The sequence below is a fragment of the Patagioenas fasciata genome, chromosome 19 (assembly GCF_037038585.1).
Source record: "Patagioenas fasciata isolate bPatFas1 chromosome 19, bPatFas1.hap1, whole genome shotgun sequence".
Classification (NCBI taxonomy): domain Eukaryota; kingdom Metazoa; phylum Chordata; class Aves; order Columbiformes; family Columbidae; genus Patagioenas; species Patagioenas fasciata.
Genome location: NC_092538.1, coordinates 10,566,178 through 10,592,684, shown reverse-complemented (window position 1 = coordinate 10,592,684; position 26,507 = coordinate 10,566,178). Strand labels below are relative to the sequence as shown.

The 26,507-nt window shown below is 42.2% G+C and overlaps 2 protein-coding genes and 1 long non-coding RNA gene across 3 annotated transcripts in view; 1 reads left to right on the top strand and 2 right to left on the bottom strand.

Annotated features, from left to right (window-relative positions):
- The window catches only part of PPM1E (protein phosphatase, Mg2+/Mn2+ dependent 1E), a 57,279-nt gene extending 57,223 nt beyond the window's left edge, over positions 1-56 (bottom strand). Inside the window, 1 exon segment of the mRNA XM_065852983.2 lies at positions 3-56. Coding sequence (XP_065709055.1) covers positions 3-41 — 39 coding nt within the window. The 5' untranslated portion in view covers positions 42-56.
- On the top strand, positions 19-8,492 carry LOC139829481 (uncharacterized). The gene is made up of 4 exons (XR_011741957.1): positions 19-199; positions 1,485-1,540; positions 7,349-7,440; positions 8,032-8,492. It is a non-coding gene; the product is annotated as an uncharacterized lncRNA (long non-coding RNA).
- Positions 8,493-8,621: 129 nt separating this feature from the next.
- On the bottom strand, positions 8,622-26,503 carry RAD51C (RAD51 paralog C). Its single transcript, XM_065853313.2, has 9 exons — positions 26,342-26,503; positions 24,821-25,079; positions 24,396-24,562; positions 23,297-23,430; positions 20,738-20,869; positions 18,497-18,563; positions 15,099-15,159; positions 12,517-12,577; positions 8,622-8,940 (listed from the first exon to the last, which is right to left on the bottom strand). Exons 1-9 carry the CDS (start codon positions 26,457-26,459, stop codon positions 8,839-8,841), a joined length of 1,101 nt encoding a protein of 366 aa, XP_065709385.1. The 5' UTR covers positions 26,460-26,503; the 3' UTR covers positions 8,622-8,838.
- Positions 26,504-26,507: the final 4 nt, after the last annotated feature.

The window sequence follows — 26,507 nt, the reverse complement described above, 5'->3', positions numbered from 1 at the left end:
AGGGCAGGCGCGCTGACAGGCGCGCCGTTGCGATGAGTCATGCGAAGGCAGCCAGACGCGTAGGTTCCTCACAGGAACCCGAAGGAAACCTGAGAGCGCGTTCCCTGTTACCTAATCTCTGCCTCAGGATTTCCCTGCGCTCATCGTTTCCGGCGCCGGTGTCGCCTCCGCGGGCTCGCAGCCAGGACGGGGCCGCAGGGTAAGCGGGGCCGGGGGCGGCCCGGCCTCACCTCCCGGTGTGGGGGCATCGGCAGCCCCGGGCCGGCTGCCAGGAGCAGCCTCTGAACAGCGGTTTTAAAACCAGAGTGGGTCAGCGTGAGGGAAACGGCTGGCCGAGAAACACACGGTATTTGGGTTAAAGTGTCCCCTCTGGTGACCCTGTGGCGGGTCCGTGTGGGGCCCGCGCCCCCCAACCGCCCAAATGCTCCCCGTGTTCCCAGGAGAGCTTGGGAGTCAGATTTACCCATTCCCAGCAAAAATCCGAACACTATTTTATGTGCAAGATTGGCATATGTATAGCCAAGTGGGTTTATGAATGATATGTTCTATGATGCCTGCACATTCGATGTCCTGGCACGGCAGAGTTCATAAGTGGCTGGAGATAAAACACTGACTGAAATTTAAAAGTTATAGCCAGTCAGTGGTTATAACTTTACAAATACTGTGTAGGTGTTGTTCTGAGGGACGTCGTTCAGTGGAGGACTTGGCAGTGCCAGGTAATGGTTGGACTCGATGATCTTAAAGGTCTTTTCTAACCTAAATGATTCTATGGTATCCCACTGCTGTTTAATAAACGTCTTTCCTTTGTGAAAGGCGTTTTGCCTTGTTTGATTCCTTGCTGCTGAAAAGCTATTTTCAGAGCTGTCAGGTCCATAAATGCCAGCAGCGAACAGGTATAATTGTCACACATTTAAAATAGTTTGTACACATGGGAGGGAATGATATCCTTAATGTCAGATATACCTTGATAAATGGCCAAATCATGAGCCTCATATGCAAAAATATTCTCAGATTTTAATGGATTATAACAAGGACAGGAGCTTGCTGTAACCTGTTGTTCTCTGCATTGGAGTAATTACCTCTGCATGTCAGGTGCTGCTGTAAATCTGTCTTCTGTTTGGTGAATTGTTATTTCAGAACCAAACTAATTTTAGAATATTTCCGGCAACTGCATTGACTGATCATATTGCAATCTTGTGAATATGTAAAAGCCATGAGAGTTAAAAATGTGATTGTCACAGTTAGTCTTAGTCTTTCACAGCCAGAAGCTACTAAAGTTACAGAATATTGCATAGCTTCTCCTGAAAGATACCTCTTAGTATTTTTTTTCAGCATACCATTGATATATTTTCAATTTAACATTCATTTGTTTAGGAATGCCCCGTGGGCTTGAGGGGTAAAAAACATCATAGTTCTTTTTGAAGAGAGAGCCCACAGTTGCAGCTGCTGATGTCATTGCTGGATTTTGGTTTTATTTGTTCTAGGTTTCTGGATACTGCATCATCAGTGAGTCACAAGCCTCAAGAGAATGCAGATTAATGCAAGTATCAAAAAAACACTTTTAAATGCATGATTAGTTCTTTTTCATTAGTAGTTCAGAAGCAGTTGGGGTTTCTAAGAAACTGTAATCCAGATAATCTTAGTGTATTATGATCTCAGTTCGAAAAATTCATACTATAGTATGTCTTAGGGAAATATCAGCTAATTCTACAAGATTTATGATCAAATTGATGTTGCATGACAAACAGCAATTAAAGCTATCCAAGAAGAGCTTCAAAAGCATTTAATAGTATTTTTCTTAAATTCTTGTTAATTGTATATTTTTTAAGTTGTTTCAAACAGCACGAAGAATATCTGAGAGTAATACCTATCTGTATCATGTTGAAATGTTAAAGTTACCAGATGTCCTTGATTCATCTTGGCAGTCCCCATGTGCTTTTCATCATTTGTCTAATTGCAGAGGACACTAATTAAAATGAAATGGAGTAGAACTTTGTACTCAGGATACTTTGTCAAGTTTTGGCACCATGGTCAAGTTAGCATTGTTTTGCTTCAATATTAAATAAAGAGCTTATGGCTCAGCGCCATGCTGACATTTGTTTCTGGGAGGGAAGGTGAAAACCCATTCTTATTAACCCGCGGTGTGGAACATATGGCAGCTGTGGGTGGTGTGGCTGAGTTGGGCAGCCAGGAACCCGCTATCGCTTCGCTCTGCGCAGACACCGGGGTGGGCAATTACCACACAAGGCAGCCACGCTGCTGCTGCTGCCCAGAAAAGGACGCTTGAAATACAATGCATTATCAAGTAAAGCACTAATCTATGAGAGGCGTGTTTGGTACAATTAAGAAATGTTTTTAGTGTTTGGTAACTCTGGAAGCTAAATTTAGAATGGCTCGGTGCACCCTGGCTTGCCGGGCAGCAGCAGTGTAAGTAGTTCCTGTGTGATGAGGTTAGGTGGATGGAATAAATGCACATTTAATAAAATTTCGAGTCTGAAGTCATTGATTTGCAACATATTATCAGAGGATAAGACTTGCACCTGACTTGAGAAGGAAATACAGGTGTTTGTGTCCTTTGCAGCTTCATCATGTTGCATTTTTTTAAAAGAAGATCTTACACTGTCATGTTGGAAGAAATCTGTTTAATTTTAGCCTTAAAATGGTGTCTTCCTCTTTCTCATTTTACTGGTGAGAAATAAGCAGGATTTGAGCAGGCCGTGGGGAGGTGACCTGAATTGTATGGAGTGCAAAAAGAAGTGCTTTTTATTTTTTTTGTAACCTTTGGAAGTGATTCCTGTACACTGACAAGTAGAAAAACTGTAGAGGCATTAAGAACGACTTGACAGTATTTAATAAATCTATGGTATACACTCCAACACCGTACAAAAGGGTATAATGGGAAAATGCAATGGTAAATAAATTGCCTTTCCAAAGTAATACCTTAAAAAAGTAGGGCTTTTGCAGTAAACCAGAAGTAATTTTGGAAGCTATAGTCTGTTTTCCTGGCCACATGAAACCACCAGAAAAGCAAGTATTTCCAAGCCTTTGGCTGTTCTCGTTTTGAAGGCACATCTACTGTTGAATGTACTGTTGTATATGGGATGATATATGAAATGATGCTTGCAAGATGCTGCTGGAAGAGATTCAGATTCTTGATATGTATTCATATGATCAATATTGGTCACCTTGTGAATGTGAATATGGATAAGTCTTTTTATAGCTCTTCAAACTCTATTGTTCAATTCACTAAAATAATTTGAATTGGTTAAGAGTAAAGACAGGAAGAATTTGAAAGGAATACAGTAGAAGGCTCTTGGTGACAAGCTGCTTCGAGCTCCGGTTCATTTTCCTAGGTTCAATCTGTGTTGAACTGCAGTTTTAAAAAACCCAGTAACTCCTGTTACCACTGTTTTTCTGGCTTCTTTACTGTAATAAGTACTGTATTAGGATATTCATAAGTACCAAAGTACTTATCTCTATTTCTTTCTCTCACTTTTTTTCTTCTTTTAAGTTTTTGAGGTCAAATCAGCTTTTCCAGTTTAATAGTCGAAGATGATTCTGAAATATCCATATCCGTTGCAAAACACAGCATTTCAGGCTTGAATCCCGCCTCCAAAGCTGTCATGGAAATTTCCAATCCCATTCCAATGGAAAATTCCATTTTTCATCCTTCCATTCAGATCCCATTTTAGGAAAGGGGGTCCTTTGTATAGCAGTAGTGAGAAATGGGGTATTAGTCCATGCCTATTTAGTTAGATTTGGAAATCTGTTGGAGAAAAGTATGTGGAAGAAAGAACTAATGAAAAGCCAAGCCCTTTGCCATGACTAAACAGGTCTGGAACAGTGTCGAAGCAGATATAGCACAATGTGACTTGTTTCCCATTAACAAAGGCAAAGACTAATACCAAATTTGTTACGTCATAAAACCTTTGATTGACTGTTTGAAGTGTGACTGCAGATGAGCGCCCATGGGATTGCCGCAGCAAAACGCACTGACCACAGAATGCTTGGTAACGTGGCCTGGATTTTGTCAAACCGTGAGATCATCCTGCAGGCAGGAGCACATCAGGGTCCAATATCTTCTTGTTAAGGTTGATCCACTTCAGCAATCAGTCACTCTTCATTATCATAATTTCCTTTTACTGCTAAGCAGAGATGAGGGGCGCAGACCTCCTGGATATCAGCAGCCAACAGAGCTCGCAGGCAGTGGTTCCGTGCCAGGCCCTTCCTCTGTACTTTCCATTTTTGCAACACATTTCATCAGAGGCTGACGTCCCACAGTGCCAGGCTGTGAGAATAGAGCACTACTGGAATTCCTGAGCCTGCAGCTCACTTCTGCTCAGAGGAGGCAATACAAAATGCCATACCACTTAAATCCTATTTATAATCTGTTCTAGGGATTTAACGGTCTGTGCATATTCTGCCTTTTTGGAGTGGAGGGTGAAGTTCAGCCTGAAATGAGAGCAAAGTTTAAGGCAGGTGCCTAGTGGGATTTAAAAAATTATGTTGGTTCTTCCACAGGCTTACTTTAAATGACTTGTTCATCATCTCACTGTAGAATAGATTCCTGATTCTGTGATACTCTGCTCCAGTCACAATATGGAAAGAATCACTAAGCAAGTATAGTTGTAACCGTGTTGCTAAAATGGTGGTGGTTCACTCTAAATAAATTAGAGTATTAGAAGTATACATTAGAAATTTTAAACTCCAAAATAATGCAATGTGAGACACCAAACTGAGCAAGTATTCAAACAGCATGTTGGGAGGCTTTGAGAAAAGCACCTAGATCAAATTAGAACCATTTATTGAGGTCTGCAGAGTTCCCTTTTTACTTTCCTTTATACATTACTAGATATTTTATATTTTAAACATTCCCTCTTCCCATTGTCTGAAACCGAAATGTGATTTTTTTTTTTAATGTCCTGATTCTTCTCTGTCTCCATTTAAATAAATGGTAAGTAATTTTTGTAACAAAATGAACAGTATTAGTTACAATTCTTGAAGAATGACTTAGTAAAATACATACTTTTCTATGCATCCTTTCAGCATACAATCTAACCTTTTTACTGCTTATGTAGTGACTGAGCTATTGCTTATAATACCGTTTATTATTTCTATAGATGTAGTTAAAACTGTGTAGAACTTAAACTCTGTAATAAATCAGTAGTGCATATTGTACAAATATTTATTGCTTGCAGGAAGCAAGACAGTATCTTACAGTTTAACAGAGGGTGCATTTGTGGGTGAAATTCAGTGCTGGGAAGGGGGCCAGTTCCCGCTGATTTCATTCTTCAGTCTAGAACAGGAACGCAGAAATCTCGCCCTCACCGGGGGAAGCCAACTCCCCTGTCCCCAATCATCCCAAATGACACTGTGGCTGGAAGCCACACAATGTTGAATACATGGCCTGGGGAGAGGGGAAGCCCAGGGGCAGGTACCAGCTGGCTCTGGTTCTGCAGCGCGGGGCGACTGGTGCGGAGGAGGACGGGACAGGCTGGTCCACGGCCCCAGGATGCTGCCAGCTCCGGCACCCGGTGCCTCACGCTCCCCTACAGCCAGGCTGTGGGCTCAAACTGGTCAGGAATCACTGGTTACCCTCCCTGTTTCTCATCCTGTACAAAAAGTATTATTTCCCTTACGTACTCTGTTGTAATATTTGTGTTTCTGCAATGTAAGCGCTCTATTTATTCAGTTTCCCTCAAGGTACTCTGTCTTTGGACAAGAAAGCATCAAACCGTACTTCAAAACTTAATCAAATGTATTTCATACAGGATTAGAATGTGTTAAAACAGTGTGATACAGCTTAATGTGCCTTTCTAAATAACTATGATCCCAAGCATGGTAAAGACAATTTCTTTTGAGAAGCTGGAACACAATGACTTGTCCTTCAACCTGCATATCTTCTTTTGTTCAGAAAAAGGGTGGGGTTAAAAAGGCAGGCGGTAAGGACTTCACCTTTGTTCATCCATGAAATGCCTCAGAATAAATTTAATTTCAGTCCCCCCCAATAACTAAAGGAACAGTGACTGAAATTCAACAGAAAAATAGCTGTTATATTTTAAATGTACTTTTCTCAGCACTGCATTCAGCATTCAGATTAGCAGCTGAGTCTCCTTCCACATTAGTCAACCAGTTCGTAACTGATTTCAACATGAGACTGTTTGAACTTGGCTACACGTTCTCACCTTCAGATGAGCTATTTATTCTTCATATTTTCTTAATTTTATTCTCTTTGGTAGCTAGTTCATTTCTCAGTGTTTTGCAAGGGAAAGAGGTGCAGAACACATAAAATCAGGAAGAAATAAATTGTTATTTTCTCTGTCCAAGCTAGAATTTCAAAGCAGGATTTGGGCTTGAGAAGGAGTACAATGTGACCACAGTGTTTTCCTGTTGCCAAGCCCTGTGGTAGAAACTGTTATTCTTGTCGCGGTGATGAAGTAGGTTCCTACATCACAAGTAAATGTCTTCCCTACAAAATGGAATCATTCAAAACTCAGCATGATAGTTAAAGCTTTTGGCTTTCAGAAAACTGGGGCTTAAAAAGCAAATCAAATAACCTGTTTTATTTTCGATTCAGTGCCATGACATTGGCTGGTTAGAATCTTTTTGTGCAGTCATAAAGTTCTCTCTGCCGCTCACTGTTGCACAATGATGCTGTGACAAGCAAGAGAATTCTAGGAGCATGTAAGAAAATATCAACTTGCCATGGAAGATTTATTGGTGAGGCAACGGTCAAATTCTTTCTTTATATGCAATTCTAAGCCTGGAACAGCTTTCTTCTCTCCAGCAGATAAAATGAAATCTGGCTCATTTCATCTAATTTTGCCTCCTCCAACAGATCCTTCTCTGTAGTTCTGGTCTGCAGAGCTGATTTTTATAATAGCTTCAATATGAAAACCAAAGAATTAAAATCTCAGCATAGAGAGCCTCCAATGCTTCCTTTGCATGTTTTGTAACTCCCACTGTTAACCAGTAACTCTGCAATTTTTTTATTTTGATAATGATGCCTGGAATACTGGTAGATCTAGTATTTACCCAGACAAAACGATTTATCTTGGTATAACAAGATCAGCATCTCAGCTGGGGCTTCTGGATGCCACTCTACTACCAACAAAATAAAAAACCCCCGTCAGCTGAAATCAATAGTATTGGAGACACATCCTTACTCTCCTCACACACAGAAGCACGTGTTGAGGATATTCAATCAGAACACAACAAATTGAGAGAAACGGATTTTTCCCATAAATATCAAACACGTTAGATAGCAGCTATCAGTCGTAACCAGCAGTGCTTCTTAAAATACTGTTACAACACTCTTTAACGGATGGTTTTCCTTGTGGCTACGTAGGCATGTGCACGGCGCTGGCTCCCCCTCCTCTTGCGCTGCAATACGTAGGAAGCCGCCGTTCCCAAGCGGAGCGTTTGCTGACATCACATGCGGTAGGATCCTTTTGTTTGCCTGTGTCTCCGGCATTGAAATGTTTGTCTGAGTCACAATCCCGCCGCTGTTCTATGTCACCCTTGCTTCTCCCTGACTCACAGTTTTTAAGTTTTCACACAGCCCAGTTTGCTGCATAGCAATGGAATACTTTTCCTTTTAATATTTTATTATGTAATTTATATCTAAACACTATAATGATCCAAAAATCACTGCCACTTTTTTTTTTTTTGCGGCTTTTTGTATAAAGAAGTTTTGTGACTCAGATGCAGCACAGAATTTTGTTTCAAAGCAAAGTCAGTTTAGTGTTACTAAATTAAAAATTGCAGATAGTGACTCCCACAACTTGAGTTCTCCATTTAGCCTGCTGGCTGAGTTTCCTCAGCTATAACATTATCCAGCGCTATGCCAGAAAGGGGTCGTATGTGTGCATGTGTACAGACAAATACTTCGCATAATTGAAGTAATTACTATTTTGTACTGCGGTACCTTTCTTCTCCTCTAATAATCTTATTGATTTGTTTTCTCTTAATAAAAAGAGGACAGATCCCTGCTGTTTTTTCAGTGTACATTCATTCTTTCATTTGGTTTAGATTCTGGAGCTGCTAATATATTGCTGGTGCCTAAGAAACCTGGGTTTCCTCTTTATTAAAGCAACAAACAAAACAGATCCTAATGACAGCATCTTCATTCTGAATCCTTTGCTATGAAAAGAACATGGAAGCCGAGGGCTGTGCAGCAGTTTGGTTCAAGCTCAAGCGATGGTAAAATAGTCTTACTAAGACAGGAACATGACATTACCGTGCTGGATTAAATCTTTTGCCCTTCAGATCTAGTCTTTCCTCTCTGTTGTTACCACAAGATAAATGAGAAGTTGAACCTGCGGCTTCAGTTGTCCTTGACCAAGGACTTTGCAGCAGGTAAGGGCTGATGCCCTGGTCTGGCACAGCATTTAGGTTTCTATTTATCTTAGAGCATCCATCAGCAGCTCCACTGCCTTCTGCCCCGCTCTGAGTCATGGGAGCGGATTGCTGCAGGAAACCTTGTTAAAATTCAGATACACACAAAACCAGATGATTGATCAAGACATGTATCATTAATGTAATGTATTAGACGCTTGCATTTCATTTTTTTTCCCCAAATTAGTTGTATTCTCCATCTCTCAGAAAAAAGCTGAAACCCCTTGTTATAGAAAACATAGAATTTTATTATAAAAGTAAAATTATGCCATACACAAAGGAATTTCCTGCAACAGAAATTTGCATATTGCAGTCTTAATGTTAAAATAATATCCAGAGCAGGAGTTTAAATTAGAGTCTCTCAGGCTACCTTTGGTTGCGTGTTCACTATGCAACTGTTCTCACGCAGCACGCGTTTAACATTCAACTTTGGAATCGCTGTTACTTTTCCTCTTCTCTCCGTGGCCGTTTGCGAGGGTTCATTTCAGTATCTTCTGCATCTTGAGTGACAGCTGGAAGCTGCACATCTCGGAAACCATGAGACTGTAACATATAAGCAACATCATATGATAACACTTTATGGATATACTGCATGGGTAACTAACTGCTTCCCAGAAGATCAGGTATAATGCTGTCATTTAGATGAGCAGCCACAGAATGTTTATAGACCAGGCCAAGCTCAGAACTGCACGATTTCCAACACGCATGACAACCAATAACTGACTGTTTTTTAAAGATACTTCATTTTCACCAACCAGGTTCCCTCTTCATTTTATCACTAATAACTCCTATGACTATGAAGCACTGCTTCTCTCTAAATTACGTTGCCTATTTAAATAAATTAAAAGCCAAAGCCTTCAGCCCTTTTTCAAGCTCCCACAGAAGCACAATGACTGGATTAATTGCCTCAATCATTTTCAGAAACAAAACTCTGCATTTCTACAACCTAGGATATTTTTATGTAGCTACTTAATGAACTGAAAACATCAATGAGACATTGTAAGAGAGCAGCGTATCTGAATCGGTCTCTAGACTGCAAAGACTGCCCCAGCATAGTAATTTATGGGACACAATGGGATGAGAACCTTTAGCTGCCAAAAACTATTAATAAATGTTGAAGTGAAAACTAGATGCTGCTAAGCAGAGAGCTTGAAATGATCTGTTTGCCTCAGTACCATTCCAATTTTCTGTTACCTTAGCTCACAATTAAATGATTTTAAAAGATTTTAAAATATGAAAGATCTGGAAAATCAGTTAGTTAAGCGTGTCACCGATGCAGATGGAAACGCTGAGATGTTACATGAAGCCTGCAACTGTCTTCCTGTCTCCAGACAAACGCTGTGCAGGAAGCACTGCCAGCTCGGTGACGACTTCAAGAGGAAAAGGGTTTAATCTGAAAAATTGCTTTGGGGATCCTAAATGCTCAGGTAGAGACAGCATGGGGATGAGAGCATTTCGGGAAAGCTGACATTTTAGGCTGGTGCAGTGTGAAAAAGCAGGTAGAATTACCACCAGACCTGACTCTTCTAAAATGCCAGTGTCCCCCACACCAAGATCAATCCAAACCAAAACACAACCCAGTCCGAATGGTTTGTGTAAGTCTCCCATCTCTGTATTTCTGTTTCTCAATGCCTCACCTCACACAGCCTACAGTTTTCAAAGGAACAAACAGCAAGAGGTGCCACAAGGGCAGAATTTGTGCAGTCCCTCTGCTATTATAAGCAACTCAAGTGTTATTCTAAATAGCATAATGGGGTATCTTTAAGTTTAGTGTTTCACTGCTGCTTGCGTCTAATCTCTGCCATTCCCCTCAGGCACAAAGGTGGATCTGTAGCCAAGAATCCACTTAATCCAGCATGCTAGACTCCCAGCGAAAGCATTCCAATGGTTATAAAGGCCAGAACACCATAAAGTAGGCTGCTTAGTATGGATATTTTGCATTTAAAGGCACGCACCTTCTGGGCATAGCGCCTTGAAAAATCCAAGAGTTTTGTGTATATTTGTGAAGTTGTTACTGGGTTTTAGACGGTAAGAACGTGGCTAATGGAGCCAAGGATGTACAAAGCTGAGACAGTCTGCAGTCATTTTGAATTGTTCTTTAACCTTCTGGCATTTACAGACTGCATCAAGATTGACAAAGGTAGATGGCTTTATCACTTGAGCAGTATTCTCACTGCTAGTCTGGCAGACCCTTCACAGTTCAGGGAAATACTGACAATTCCTACCCCGAATATAGGTCCTGGGTCTCTATGTTTCATGATTAAATAATCAGGTCATGTTACCTGGGAAATGTAGGTGGATTGGATGATCTACTTACTCCCTTGTGCATAAATCAATTTACATTTCTATACTCTGCACTTAAGAATGAATCCTGTGAAAGAAACTCCACTTAATTTGATAGGTGTTCCACAGCTTCCACGCGTGCCCAGAGTGGTGATCGACTTGCCAGCGTGATGGGAAGGACACGCTGAGAAGGAACTAGAGCTCAGTCACTAAGTTACGCACTTCTCCCTCGGCTTACAGGCACGGAGCAGCCAGTTTGTCAATGGTACTAAAGCATTAATTTGCATCAGCCTGAACATCTTCAAGGATCTAGGCTTGAGGAATTTATTATTATTTTTTTTTAATTATCTTTTTCTGTGTGCTGGTTATACATAGATGTGCTAGATCAGATTTGGAAACACTGAATGTGTATTTACATCTTCCAGTTTAACTACGGAGATGGGAATGAGAAATGATAACAGCAGACTGTTACTGTCAGACCTGAATTTCATGAAAAGAAATGGAGAATACATTCTTTTTTTACTTACAGAAACCATCTGCTGAAGCAGCTCAACAGGATTAAGAGAAAAAACACAGGGATAATCTTAAGTTTTAACAAATCTTTGATTAGGATACGCTCTCAACTGTATTTCAAGATTGTGTGCATTCACACAGAAGAAGAGAGCATAGCTGGTTTATAATGCATATAAAACTGAAAGAAAAAGGCAATTAAACTGTCTAAGACAAAATCCATCTGTTTGTCAGCTGGAAAGGGCCGCACACTCGCATCACATGAGCCAAACAACCTTGGGACATAGTCCCACTTACCCTTCCAGTCTTTACAGAGCTAAGAAATATATGTATATTTGCAGTATTTCTTCTGTCCAGGTGAATACATTGAGTGAAAAAAATGTGATTTATGTTTGATAGCTTGAAGACCTCATCTTAGGGCAACATTAAAATCTGCAGGAAATGCTATGGCAACCTGTTTCCATGAGGACACATAGCAAATAGTTGTGGCATGTACCTATGTATCTGATATTTGAAGATACGAGTCGAGCAGTGGGGTTTTTTAAAACCTAAATACAGCTTAGGCAGTATGCATTCTCACTAATGTGTATCTGAGCACTCCACGAAAGAAAATAATCACAGGATTTAACTCGCGATGAATAAGAACTCCAGCCATAAGCTGGAAGCTCTTCATATGATACTGACAGAGGAGAAAAATCTGTAAAGATCGGCTGGTCATAGGGTCACTGGTAGGACAGAGCTATGAAAGAGATAAATACAACCTCAGTTATATCAGGCAAAGCACTTAAAGCAGAGATGTGGAAATATGTACAGCACATAGCACTATTGAGACCTCTGGAATACCACCTATGATTCTGGTCACCCTTGTCCCAAAAAGTTAAACTCAACTGGGGCAGATGCAGAGAAGAGCAACTGGGGAAACAACCACCTACCTGACAAGGGAGAAAACAGCTTGTTCCAGTCTCCCAAAATGAAGGCTCAGAGAGCACATTATTGCTCTCTGTAATTGCACTTAGGCCAAAACTTAACATCAAGGGCAGATAAAATCAGCAATACTAACACAAGAACAGACGGGGACAGGCTGACTGTAAATGTGATCTGGAAATCAAAATGCTTTCACTCTAAGACTAACATGCTGGGTCATTTTTCTAAAGGGAAAAGGTGCAAAATACTCATCAACCTGGGGACATCACAGTCAGAAAGCAACTGAAAGGCAACACTAAGAAAGCGAACATCATTCTCAGATTTGTTCATGTGTCTGAAAATTCCTTTACAGGTAACAATTTGCCCCCATTGCTGCATTTCCATCCCAAAAGAAATACTAACTGTAATGCAATAGGGTATGGTTGACTCCTTTTGACTCGGCGACTTGTACAACGTTGCCAACCTGGTTAAACAAAAAACAGATAATTATGATTAGTCAATACAATAACAAAAATTCCAAGTAATCAAATGACCGGACCAAGTTTTCCCCCAGTCATGGGGCAGGTGACCAGTCCAATTCTTATATACGGTCATATAGGTCATTTAAACCGTGGATGCCAAATTCCCATCCTCACATGGCCTGTCACCTCAAATACAACACAGACCTACTAAAACAAGTGACTGATTAATTAGCCTTATTTCATCACAGTATTTAGTCACATTTTTGGAACAATATTCATGATGAGTTAATTCCAAATGCCATTTTCTTAAAACGCAAACAAAAAAGGGGCTTGAGCACAACTCTTTCCTGCTGCATTTATCAATCATTTGTTCACTGACCTCTCAAAGTTGGGAGACAACCTCAAGAATTCAAATACTTCTAGGGAGGTTTTTTCTAGGGATTTCACGAGCCTGTCAATACAACCTAGCGAATGGAGAATAAGATGTTCCATTTCTAAGCCTGACCTTGCCACTGACATACAGCATAACCTTGAGAAAATCGTTTCCCTTGTACTTCTCTAACACTTCTTTGATTTTGTGCATTTAGACTCTAAGCAATGCATCCTGATTTGTACTTACACAGCGCGTAGCCCAATAGATGCTTGCATGATGTAGAGAGAAAATTGCAAAGCACCTCAAAGCAAGGGGTTTTTCAGCGAGTCCTGGGGCTGAAAACATCCCCAAAACTTACATAAAGCCGGTACAGCAAGTGTTCCGCTCTCTGTATCAAGACACCCTGCCAAAGGTCCTGTTAATTATTTTGGGGGGTTTTTTACCTCCCTGAGGTGCCATTCTATTAGAGAGCACGTAATTACAGCCTGAGGAACACTGCCACTTCGTATTAGCTACACAGGGAATTCCTCAGAACATTTAAGCGGTGTTACACTCCACAAAACAGCCTGAATGTGAAGGTGCAGGAGCCGTGCTTTTCCAAGCACTCAGCTGGAGCTCTGCTGTGTGCCTCTGACTCAACAGGATCCTTCCTCACAGCAATGAGAACCCTTATAATTAAACTCTGACATTTGCAACAGTATTAAAAAAAGAGACAGGTATCATATTTGGCCAAAGCCAAAAAAAAAAAGGCAAATGGATTCCCAAATGGTCATCTTTGTGTCTCAGTAACCTAATCTAAAACCAAGAACAAAATCACAATGGATCATCAGGTATAGGTTTGTGTAAAAATGCAACAGAATGTAGCTATTTCTGCTTTTCACAGATAGGCAGTTGTAACTGGAATTGCTGTGCTTCTGCAGGCCCCACTCCGTATTAGCTGCATATTTAGAACAGTAAATAAACCACATTTGTCTGTCCTTGGCTTGCTCTCTGCAACCCGTATCTGCAACCTTCCTGGCTGCGCTGCAGAAGAAGAAAAAAGCTCTTTACTTTTGATATATAAAATTAACTTTTGTTCACTCTGCAATCATGTTGATGCAACTTCTGTCTCATAAAGGCTGTTAACTAATCAGTGGTGTTAATTTAATTCCAAATTAAAAAGCCTGCTGTAATCATTCTGCATTGCCTTCAAACTCAGAATTTAAAGCAAAACTCCACGAGGAAGCGGCACTGCGTTTCTCGTTCAAGTTTAACAAGTAAAACTATGCACAACATTCCAGTGGCATTTTTATTCTTTGTTTGCAGAAGATTAGGGAATTGAAGCAAGGCTGCTTAATCTCAAATTGCTGCATTGTGATACTATATACAAGACAAATTTAACTGACCAGGAAGGCAAAATGAGCTTGCAATATCCTGAAGAGGGGGAAAGGCCAGGAAACAGATCTCATCACAACAGACACAACTTCATCCTGGTTTTAGAAAGGTCATCCTCATTCCTTTGGCCTTTTACAAACCATCTTCCACAGGTCAGCTCTGCACTGGAGGCCATGCAGCTCTCCTCCTCCCTCCCTGCAGCTCACTGTAATTTGGTTTCTGTGTAGCCGTCCGGTTTTGCACAACCATCCTGCTGCGTTTAAAAGCAAAAAGGTCCAAACGCTGCCACCACGGCTCAGGGCTCAGCAGGCCTGCGGTCCATCCTCCCCAGAGCCCCTGGGGAGGTGCAAAGCCTTCTTCAGCATCTTTGGCTTTGTACTGACTGGGGCCTAAAAATCTGAAGCACAGAAATTCCTCTCCCTGCTTACGAACTGCAGATAACAACAAAAAAATTCAACTTAGCCACCAGATCCTGAACTTTTGTGTCTGAGCAACTGCCGTCAGGATGTTCTGGTTTGATGAGACACGGCGTCTGGTCAGAAAGGACGGACAGCAGCGCAGCAAGCTGACCGTGGTGCGGAGGACGAGCGTGACAGCTGGGCCCACGCTGTCTTAGGCTGAACTAGAAAGCTCTTCTTGAGCCTCAGCAGCCTGGGACATGGCCAGGAGTCACATTCAAATACCTGCTGGGCCACCAAAGCCAGTCTGGAAAAGACTCTCAAATGTCACCTTTGTCATTATTATTACATACCTCCCTTGCCTGTGTTTTCTCTTACCTCTGACTGTTTTCCCAGTGCAAGATTAAGCGGACAGTAGCAGCGTGTCCCCAGCTTTCTCCTGCGTGACACAAAATGACAGGCTATTTTATTTATCTCCTATAATAGCAACATCATCAGTAAACTGAACTGAAATTAGACCAGTCTTCCAAAAAACCCCATGATTAAAACATATACACCCTTCTCGCAGTAATGAACTACATCTTTTTAATACGTGCAAGGATTTCACAACTAGATTATTAAATATACAGAGACAAGGAATAACCTCTGTACTCACAGTGGTTTATAGAAAACTTGATGCAATACTTCCATATTTGTAGAGAGATTTTATAGATACCCAATAAAGGACAAATACAGACAAATCTTGAAAAAAGAGGCAGCATGAAGAAACAATTTCTCTAATTACTACTGAAGAAGTCTAGTGAGTATGTCTAAATCCTACTTCAAAAATGCGATATTCTGTCTCTCAGGCATAATTATGAGCAAACATCGCTCCCTCTGGGATGTAAGCTTTGGGAGAAAGTAAATGATTATTAAAGTATTAATGGCCCCTGAAGCAGTCTGCTGCTTCTGACAGCAAAATGCAAAAGAACACAACCGCAAGCAAGTGGTGGGGAGTGTGGTGGGAGGAAGAGAAGTTTGGATTGTCATCCTGTTTCAGAGGAAACTGCTGTTCCAGTTCACACTTGACCACAAGCTCAGTCCATTTATAGACAGCTTTATTGGGTGTTTTCCTGTTTCTCCCAGGAGACAGCCAGTAGTCCAGAAATGGATTGCACTTTAAAACAGCCGTTTTGGTGAAGCGCTGCAAGGCTCTCCCGCTCACCTGCGCGCAGCCCTGTGACGTCGGAATCGCTGACTTGCTGGTCTCCATCACATCAGCCCCACATGCCCCATGTGCTCTGGTATTCATTGACTTGCTGGTCTCCATCACATCAGCCCCACATGCCCCATGTGCTCTGGTATTCATTGACTTGCTGGTCTCTATCACGTCAGCCCCACATGCCCCATGTGCTCTGGTATTCATTGACTTGCTGGTCTCCATCACATCAGCCCCACATGCCCCATGTGCTCTGGTATTCATTGACTTGCTGGTCTCCATCACATCAGCCCCACATGCCCCATGTGCTCTGGTATTCATTGACTTGCTGGTCTCTATCACGTCAGCCCCACATGCCCCATGTGCTCTGGTATTCATTACAGCACAGAGAAGGAAGAAAATTATTCAACTGTAATGAAGACCTAGACCCTCTCGGCATCTTGCCAGAGCTTGCGCCACGATATCCAAGCTGAGATTAAAGATTTTGGCTATCAGACACGGTTCAGAGACAGAGATCAAAACGCATTTTACAATGGGTACAAATTCCACACCAGAATGTTTCCAACTCTATCGAATATGAGAGAAAAATGCTACTGTAAAATAAGATATTTCTGTGTTAAACTGGCTGTAGATTAATATTTGACCTTCTTTCTAAATATATCCAGTAGAAATGTCTAGGAACATCCAGCTTAGCTATCACTAGAGGGAAAGGAAGCTGTCCCCTTCATAAAGCTCTTGGCTTAATACCTTGCAGCATCTGTGCTTTTTTTTTTCATAAATAAGAACTTCCCTTCTGCTAGGAAGCTGAATACGAGTTTAGAGATTAATGCTCTTCTGAAATCTTAGAGCAGGCTGTTTCTAAGGCTTACCAATCAATGGGGAAAAAGAATATATATTTAGGGGAGGCAACAGGACTGATTTTACTTGGGGTTTTGCTGCTGATGCCTCCCTCAATAGTTCCTTTGGCTACAACCAACCATGCAGGAGTAGGAGCTTCTTTAGCTTTTACGATGGGACTGTTGAAATAGCGTCCCTTTAGAGAGGGTCATAAAAATCACCTTGGAATCCAGCAGCTCAATAGTTGCACCGAGTCTACGGAGTAAATTCACATCTTTGTACCACTCTATAATGCTCAACTTGAGATATCACTGTTTAGGATCAGGGGAATATCTCTTAGCTTAAATATTTTACCAACTGGTACCAAGTTTCATTTTTGCAGGAGTACACACAACTCAGTTTAACAGCACTGTGTGGTTCCACACATTCTGGTGAGAGTCACCATCAGTTTATGGTCAATATGAGGTTATGCCAAGCTAAATGTTTGCAAAAGAAAATATGTGCAAGACAATACGTGATATCTTTGAACTATAACCTACTCTGAATGTCTTCACATTCTTTACTCTCCCTATGACTCAATAAATACAACAGCTCGCAAACAACAGTGGCCATTGAAAGAAGACAGAATCTGTTCTCTTTAATGGAGTTTGTAGCCAGAAAGGCTGCCAAAAATGATACATCAGAGAGCAAGAGGCAAAAATGACAAAAAGGGTCAGATACGGGAAGCTGGGTCTTTATCTGCATGCACAGCTCAAAATTCCACATTCTTCACAGTCTCGGAGGAGCTGGTCAGTATTGTTCATTTTATCTTACACCTGTGCCAAATGGTTCAGTGCTGTACGGACACCGAGAACATCTCTGCCTTTGTACTGTCCCCTCCAGAACAAGGGAACCATTACTTAGTGCATGGAAACCGAAGCAGCGGACAGAGAATTTGTGCCCTTTAAGTACCTCATAAAATACTACAAAGTTACAACCCGAAATAAGATTTAAACGCTGCGCTTTTTCTTCATTTGTCAAAACGAAGAAGAACTGTTCTGTTTTCCCCTGCGACCGCAGCAGAAGAGTCTACGTGGAGTATTCTGCTCATTTCAGGAAAAAATGGAGCAAAAAACCACTTAAAGTCACTATGTGGCTGAGGATCACATGTAGAACCTCCCTCTACATCATAACTACAGAGAGCACCAGGCGGAGAGTTCCAGCTATGCAGCAAACATGAAACACCTTTGCAAATTATTACCGGAATGCATTCAAGTGCAATGGCAAAATAAACAATTAGAACTGTTTGGAGAGGCAGTGAATAATTCTCAGGGAGTTTAGGAAATCAGAGCATAGTTTGAGGTGTGCAAATGTTAGGCTGTGTTCTCCTCTTAGTGCTTTAACCTGTTCATCACCACTTTCCTGCTAGAGCTTTACTGCCCCCAAGTCCATCCCTACATTTTTTGCACGATCATTCACGAGCGAGTTTCAGTATAAATGACCTGATTTATCAGAGGTTTACTTATTATTGAAAAAGCTAAGTGTACCTGGTCCGCTTTTAAGCAGAAACAGATTGGAAGACAATCACATCAACAGCTCAGCCAGCACATAGGATGCGGCAGAGTTCCACAATGCTGGCAGTTCCAGATGGGTCTGATGGGCTCAGCAAACAATTCAATTTTCTTTGTACATGATGCCAAGAGAAAGGAAATCATAGATTGGAAGATCAACTCAGTTTTCCACTCACCAGCTAAACACCTACCTAAAGCAGGTACCAACATGGACTGGCTTTGTCCAAACCTCGTTGTCATTTGGTTTGTCAGAACTACCTAGAACAGGAAACAGAAGCAAGAGAGGGATTTTTCAAAAGCTTTTATCAGTAGTTACTCAGGCAAAACCCTTGCTTATGGTAATGAAGCTTTTATGTTAACAAGAAGAATCTGTAGAACTGCCTCATCTTTTCCCAAGAACCAAACCAAAATAAGGTAACCTTGCAAAATGTATTTCCAGTTTGCATGGCAGGTAGATTTCCTTCACTCAAGACTTTCAAGAAACCTAAATTTCTTCCTTCCCAAGGGATGCAAACTCTGCATAACTTGTATATTCCACCGTATTTGTGCTAGGAACTGTTTGGATCTGTAATGGGATGCTCATGACTTGTACTAGCCCTCTAGGAAGAGAGAGATTCCAGTCACTGAGCCATAAATGAACTTGGTGGTGCTGCTCCAAGCAAGCATGAGCCTGGCGATTAACAGAATTCCTGCACCTTGTAGTCTAAAAATGCGCAAGTGGGTACAATACAAAGCAGAATGAAAGTGAACAGACAGAGCGGGGGAGTGTTTTCGCAGCACGAATCACTCGTAGGAGGTTCACAGACAGTCTAGGTTAGATCCCTGGTAGAAGTGGGGGTGGGTGAGACAGAAAAGAGCCAGGAATATTAATTGCAAAGTTCATTAAAAATGAAAACTAAAAAAAAATGTACCTATCTTACACCCTAGGGGTTTGCATTGTTTGACATGCTTGTACGATTCTTGCTTGAATAGTTAAGAGAAGTGTGTTAAAGCAAGCAGTTCCACTGAACACAGCCAAACTTTACAGAGCTGAAAGCCCCAAGATACACATCGTGTATTTTAGAGAAGTAACTCATCATAAATGGATGATAAGAGCCCCAGATAGGCTCCCTAGATCCCTGCTGGAGAGGGACTGGTCTGGGTATCCCAGCACAGCCCAGCCAGGGTTTAGAAACTAAAGGAATGTATTTCCTACCACATGAGAGCATCCAGACCACCCAGCATCCACCCAACAAGCAACCTCTGGCACATGAGCTGAATTTAGACTGGAACTAACTCAAAAACTAACAGGAGGGCCACTCTGAGTTAATTTCTGAAGCTCTGTGACTGATCACAAGTGTGTATTTAGCAAGCGTTTGTACTAAGCTCCTCACTTGTTCAATAGGAATAAGTTTTATATGGTTCCCTTGATCAGAGGAAAAAAAAATAGACTGTACAATGACAATGACAACTGCTCCTGCTCAAGGTCACCAGGTACCCAGTTCCAGAGGGAAAGCACTTGGTAAATGGGAGGCTGTGCAAATCAAGCAGACATAGAACATTTGTCTCCCTTGGTGCCCACAACAGCAGGAAGAAGCTTCATAATCCATGGCAAGGTGAGGGCAGAGGGTGCAAACCCATCGCCCGACCCGGGCAGCACATCGAGCTGCGCTCCTTCCCTTCCCGCAGCCGTCACAGGAAGCACAAGGCGAGGTTTGTTTTTAGCACCAGTCGAGCGGGTTGCAGGTGACAAGGTTACAAGTCACCTGGAAACGGTGACAGGCACAAGCACCATTTTGAGCCGGTGTAAGCTCTAATTCCCGAACAATGCTTTTCTGGGCTGGAAAAGACTTTCCCAAACAATTCCTGGAACAGAAGTAGCTTCCGAGTGCCATCTGCTGGCTGCGCGGTTCAAGATTTGCTGGCCTCCATATTGGCGTAAATGACATGGAAACAATGCCCAGGAAGGGAGCTCTGGGTTTCCATGGATGCCAGAAGAGCAAGCCAAACCAGCAGATAAAGTGGATTTCTCCCTAAGAACAGTTCCTCTGCTAAGACAGTAGTTTATTTTCAAATGAGGAGTGGAAAATTACATTGGAACTGCAACATATCGCAATGTATTTTAATGCATGCGCTTTGTAGGCAGAAGTCACCAAAGGAGCATTCCTTGTCTGACCAAATCATTAAAGATGATGTGAAACAGCACAACCAGTTGATATGCTACCATTTAATTAGGATCCACAGGATGCTTTTAATGCAAATTTTACTTATTTGGGCAAATGTAGGAGTTTTCCACCTGAACAGTTTTGCCTGTGTGATCCATCTATATTTACTGACCAAACTGGCAAACATGAATGTAGAGGACATTCTTGCAGTTTTATTTTGCTGTTCACAATCACAAATCACATGTAATTCTTTGCACCTTATGTGATTTAAACCTGCCCCAGGCTTACCGCTGATTTATGGTCATTTGCTACAATGATCAGCTGCTGTGCCAGACCGTTCAAGAGCCTCGTCCGAAGTGAGAGGTCCTCAAAATCATGGCGAAAAGGAAATGCAATTCCGTCAACTACCACCAGCCGGACCTCAGCGTGGAACAAAACAAAAAACTACCATTACTATCCCACAAACCAGAGACAAAAAGCAGTAAGATGTCTTTTTAAGTGTATTGGAATGTTTTATGTAAGGTAATAGCAATATTTTGTTTGATATTCGGATGTGCACGACAGTATAACACCTATTGTCTATCTCTATATATCAGAGATAACCAGTATTTCACACCAGTGCAGGGAAAAGAGCCTCCGGCTCCAAACAGGCTAATACACCAAGTGCAGTTCTGCATTACACATGGACAGGAGCTCAGGCCGTAGCTGCACCAGCTTAAACAAAGCGCTGCACTAAGCTCTGCTTTAGTTAATTCAGCACAAGCTGCCCTTCCGCCTGTTTCAGACCTCGCTGACTTCACCCTGAAGAACCTGGTACAGAATAGAAAATAACAAAGCTGGACTTAGAGCCTTGCAGAAGAGAAGCTGGAGGAAAAAATTAAATTGTCCAACATCAGAATTGTACTTCAATCAACTCTTTGTGAACACTGATTTATTTCACCTTCTCCCTCAAAAAATAAAATGCAAATCAAAACTAGAATACATGCTGTCTGCAGTCACTGACAACCCATCTGATTCTAAGGCTCGTATCAGTGATCTAGCTTAGAAACACAGATTTTAACAGATGCTTAAAGGTGTTCCATGCACTGTGCAAGGAGCTGAGTATCCATCTTGCCTGAAGATGTTTGCTTTGCTGAATTATTTCGTTGGTAGCTTTCATCAGCTGAAGCTAGAACACAATGCTCTGCTGGCTCATCACCCTCAAGACACTATATAAATATTAGTCTGGGGCTTTGATTTATTCCAACTTCATTTGTTGTAGCTGTTTTGATTTGATTGTTGGTTGTATTTGTCTGAAATACAGAAGGGAGATGGATATTCTTACAGTGTTCACATGTTTGGATGTCACTCAGGTCCTAGGTGTCTACAAGTTCTTTTTGACTTTCAGAACAATCAGCTTAACAGTATAAACACGAGTCATGCTACAAAGGAATGTATACATAGTTATATAACTTGCCTATCAGATTAACATGTCCTGGTAGGATGCAATTTAGTTTATTTTCTCCCAGTTGCACTTACAAAATAGCAAACAAGTAGATTTAAAGTACACAAAAGTAGGCTATACAGAGAAAACTTGGAAACATTTGCCTTCTCCATGTCTGTTTGTCTCTACTAGACCTTAACTATGTTTATTATGACAAGAGTATTTTCTAACGTAGTCTTTTTCATATTATTGGTCTTTCTCATATTATTAACAAGACCTCAAACTAATTCATATTTCCAAATAACACTCTCTACAAAACCCCTAAAACCTGGAGGTTTCCTGTGGTCCCAACCCCAGCTCCAGCTCTGCACAGGGGGCCCAGACTCATTTTAACGAGAGCGGGACTGCAATGAGCATCTGTCAAGTCACTGACAGCCCATCCAAGGAATCACCAGAAGGTCTTACGGTTCTCCTGCAACCTTCAGCGCTTCAGGCTCCAGGCCAAGCACAGATAAATCGGCACAGATGGTACCAGAGAACTGCAGCCCAGTGTAACTGTGCTAATGAAGCCATGTACTTTCCACAAGAGCAAACACAACAGGGCACCATTAGGACCTGGCAGAGAAAGGGAAATACCAGACTACACTAAGCAAAAGTAAAGCTCCCATCTGCGCTTTCAAGAACATAACAGCTTCCAAAGATGGGAATGATATGCAAGAGGCCATCTAACTAAACAACACTGATTTGTGCTCTGTTAGAATGAGGTACAAATCGTCTCCCCCAAATCTTGCTGGGGAGTGATCTGCTGTGCAGAATCTAGAAATCTGGAAGGGAGGTGGTGAAAATCTGCCTTACAATAGCATTTCACTGAAACACTGGGTATTAGGAAACTTTTTGGTTGTGGTCCACCCAAGAGTCAAGCTGCAGGCTCTGGTTGCTTGTAGCAACAGATGTATTGGGAAGAAGGAGAAGAGTCACTTTCTGTATGCCAACACGGTGCAGGATGCTTCTGGTCCTCAGCAATCTTCTAGGACCAAAAAACGGCACTAAGCCTTTCTGATCCCCCACATGACAGCCAACACACGCACACCTGGCTCAGAGACTCTCTTCTAAGGCAGTTTTGTGACGATTCACAACTCTGTGCTCACAGAAATGTAACAACATGTGGCAACACAGATCCAGTGTCTTTGCCTCAAAATGCCAGCAGCAGCGGTAGCAAAAGCAAATTACTCTCAAGAGTAATCGGGATGGGAATGAAAAAGCAATCAAGCTTTACATTTGTAGTCTGGCATCAGCCAATACATTACAGTCAAGCTGATGAGGTACCAAAGTGTTATTCATGTTACTCTAACAGATGAACATCCCTGAAAATCTTCAGTGTGAAGGCGAGTGGTATCTTCTGCTAAGTCTGCAATAACCCTTACCTTGGAATGCTCTGAAAGAAAGTCTGGGAGGAGGTAAACCTGTGCAAGCAGCTCTATGTAGTCACGACAACGGAAGTAATATATGTGAGAAAGGATACTTTCCAGAGAGAAAGTCTCCAAAGCTTTTAGATGATCTGAGAACAAATAAATAGATGAGTAAATGAGTCAGACGTCTGTAGTAGCATATTGTGACTTTCATCATTCTATCAAACTACACCTTCCACATATAGCAACAGTAAAACCCTCAGAAACAGTCCAGGTAAAGAGTGTGGGAAACGTACCTTCCATCTGGCTTGAAAGTCAAGGTGGTGGTGAGCAGATGCGATCTCAGCATTTGCACACAGGTACATCGGAGGCTCCAAGGGAGCGCTCCAAAAATAAAAACATTATTTCTGAAAAAAGAACTTTCCTAGTAAATGATTTTCAAGCCAGTACACTGCCAGAGGAGAACGGTGACTATCAATCATCCATTGTTTAATGTACAGGCAGTAGCTCGTTTAATATGGTGTCCTTTTACCTCTTTTCAAACAGAATTTTGCCACATAAAATACTCCAAAAAAGTTGTGTCAGTATACCCAACACACCAATGTCTTATAGCATAAAACCTTCATTAACTGCAACCTGGCTGTATTGACCTTATGAAGGAGCCAAATTCCAGCTACAGTTCTACACTACGGGGTTTCAGTAGCAACACTGTCTTAAGAAATTCTGCAGCTGCTCTTCCTATCCCTGCTTTGCTGCACATTACCCCTCAGTTTTGCTGACAGAGCTCTGTTTGGGTTTTGCTGTAAATTTGATCATTAATGTGCTAAACAACAACAACAAAAAAGCCAAATACTCCACATACCTAAAACCCAGAAATTATCATGTAGAAAAACAATTATTCTTAAAGTAGTTCAGCTCAGTCTGCAGCATGGCTCCATGTACTGATGCACTTCAGGGTATAATACATACAGGTGGAAATAAAAGGCTGGCAGCAAGAACCTCTTAAGCCAGCACAGCTGCTCAAACCCTCAAATGGTAAAACTGCTGCCTACGAGACACTGGTTCAACTCAAATCGGAGCGTACAAGGCAGGAAAAAAGGACTTGGCAACGTACCTTCTTCTTGCTGAGCTTGGGCAATGAGCTGGCAGTGCTGCACGCAGGCAGCTGCGATATCCGCTACTCTGTCCACCATAAAACTGCCTTCGGTGTCAATGAACACGGCTTCTCCAGCAACGCCCCCAAAACACTCTGGGATCTGTACGTCTACTGCCAACTGCATACTGCCATGGGAAATAGAAAAGAGAGAAAGTATTTATATCCCAGAGCTCTCCCCTTCCAGCTCACTCCTAAAGTGACCTTTCTGCTGGGGAATACCTGGAGCGGGAAGCAGTACCGCCATTCTCATGATCAGATTTATAATGCTGTATAAGAATCAGAGATTGCAGTCATGACAACAAGAAAATGCACTATCCTCATAGTTAAATTAAACAAAGAAAAGTGATCACCAGTTGCACGAAAGTAATCTCAAAATAAAATACCACAGCTGTGTCTTCCCAACACCAGGAGCTCCGCAGATCTCGGTGATTTTTGTCAGCTGCACGCCGCCTCCCAGGATGTTGTCTAGTGCTGAGCAGAAGGTGATGATGAAGCCCTGGGCCTGCTCTTCCTCCAGCAGTTCCAGCGCTGTGCAGTTCCTGGTGGTGCCTGGTCCCCCTGCCGCCCTCGCTGCATCCCCCTGACACGCCTGCCTCACCACCTGTAACGCTTCCAGCGCCTCTTCTTTGGAGATTCCAATTTCTAGAAGAGTCAAAATTAGGAAAACACTACCTTAATTTTTTAAACAGAGAATTATTTAAAGTACGAAGGGATAATTCAACTTGTTTGCCGGAAACCTGATCATTCTGCAGCGTAACACAAAAACATTAATCCTTTTAGTATAAGGATGCACGCAGCTTGCCAACACCTCTGGAGCTAATGATGGGATTTTCAAGAGAGCAACAATGCCCTGCGTTCAGAATTCAGGTGACAGTTAGCTATCTGCAAATAAAAAAATAAAACCTGTTGTTCACAGACAGGGATGAGATCCAGCAGAGCAATTCACCTATTCTGCACTGAATGTACTATCATATAAGCTCATTTGAAGCAAATAATGTCCTGTAAAAGCAGTCAGGTTGCAGACTCTGACAGTGACACCTGCTGATCGTGCTCTGAATTCTCAGGGTGATGCACCTTGTGCATCATTTCTAGGTCTGACACACAGACCTCACAACAGAGGTGAGGTACCTGCAAATATCTGTGTGTTCATCTTTATTATAGGTATATGTCTGCCCGATCTGGCTACTTCACTGCGATCTTCAACGCAAAACTATTACCACAGATTAGCACAGATAATAAAAATAATGTTTATTCTTACTATGTCTGTGCAAATCTTAAAAGCAAATAGAGTTTGGTGTAGTGTACATAACCACAGCAAGAGCGGCAGGTTTAGCCTGTTTGCAAGTAGTTATCAGCTTTTAAATAATGCAGGTAACAACTGGAAGGAGAAAAATGAATTGGTACTGATTTGATTTTATGTTGTTACTCCTCATGTTTGTACATTTCCTCATTTCCATAGGGATTATTACAGAATCATAACAGCTCCTTGAAAAAGGCAACTTTCTGACTACATATAAGTTTATTTTGTTTAAAGCACGTACCCTTGGGGAAAGAAAGGCATGAGAGAGACAGAATCCTCCGGTTCTTCCTTTTCTGTATCCCTTTACATCTGTCACTCAGTGTAAGATCTTTTATCTTTGTTTTCAGTAATCCAGTATTAACTTTGCCCATTTCTCTGCCCTCACCCGAGGCCTCACTGAGAGGAGCCGCCACTTCACTGTGAACCAAGCGCCTCATCTGCCCGAGCTGCTTCATGTGCAACAACCATGGAAGCAAACGATCCCCTGCTCACCCCCGCCCGCGCTGCCGAGCTCCCCCGGCCGCTCCGCGGAAGGACGCGGGGCCGGGAGCGGCGGGACACAAGAACCGCCGGGCAGCGGGGGCGCCCGTTCCCCCGCCGGTACCTTTGCTCAGCCCGCAGGGGCCGGTCTCCAGCAGCTCCTGCGCCGTCTGGAAGCCGGCGGCGACGAGCCGGGCTCGCAGCGCGGGGGCCAGAGGGAGCCCGGCCACGTCCCGCTGCATCCCGGGGCCGCCAAGGCCGCCATAGGCCGCGCCCCCCCGCGGGCGTGG

Excerpts from the sequence above, each read along its gene's own strand:
- RAD51C (XM_065853313.2), bottom strand. The coding sequence starts at position 26,459 with ATGCAGCGGGACGTGGCCGGGCTCCCTCTGGCCCCCGCGCTGCGAGCC. Across the intron at positions 24,563-24,820 it reads GTTGGGAAGACACAGCTGTG|TATGCAGTTGGCAGTAGACG; the intron begins GTATTTTATTTT and ends TTCCCATGGCAG. Across the intron at positions 8,941-12,516 it reads CCATACCCTATTGCATTACA|TCTCATGGTTTCCGAGATGT; the intron begins GTTAGTATTTCT and ends TATATGTTACAG.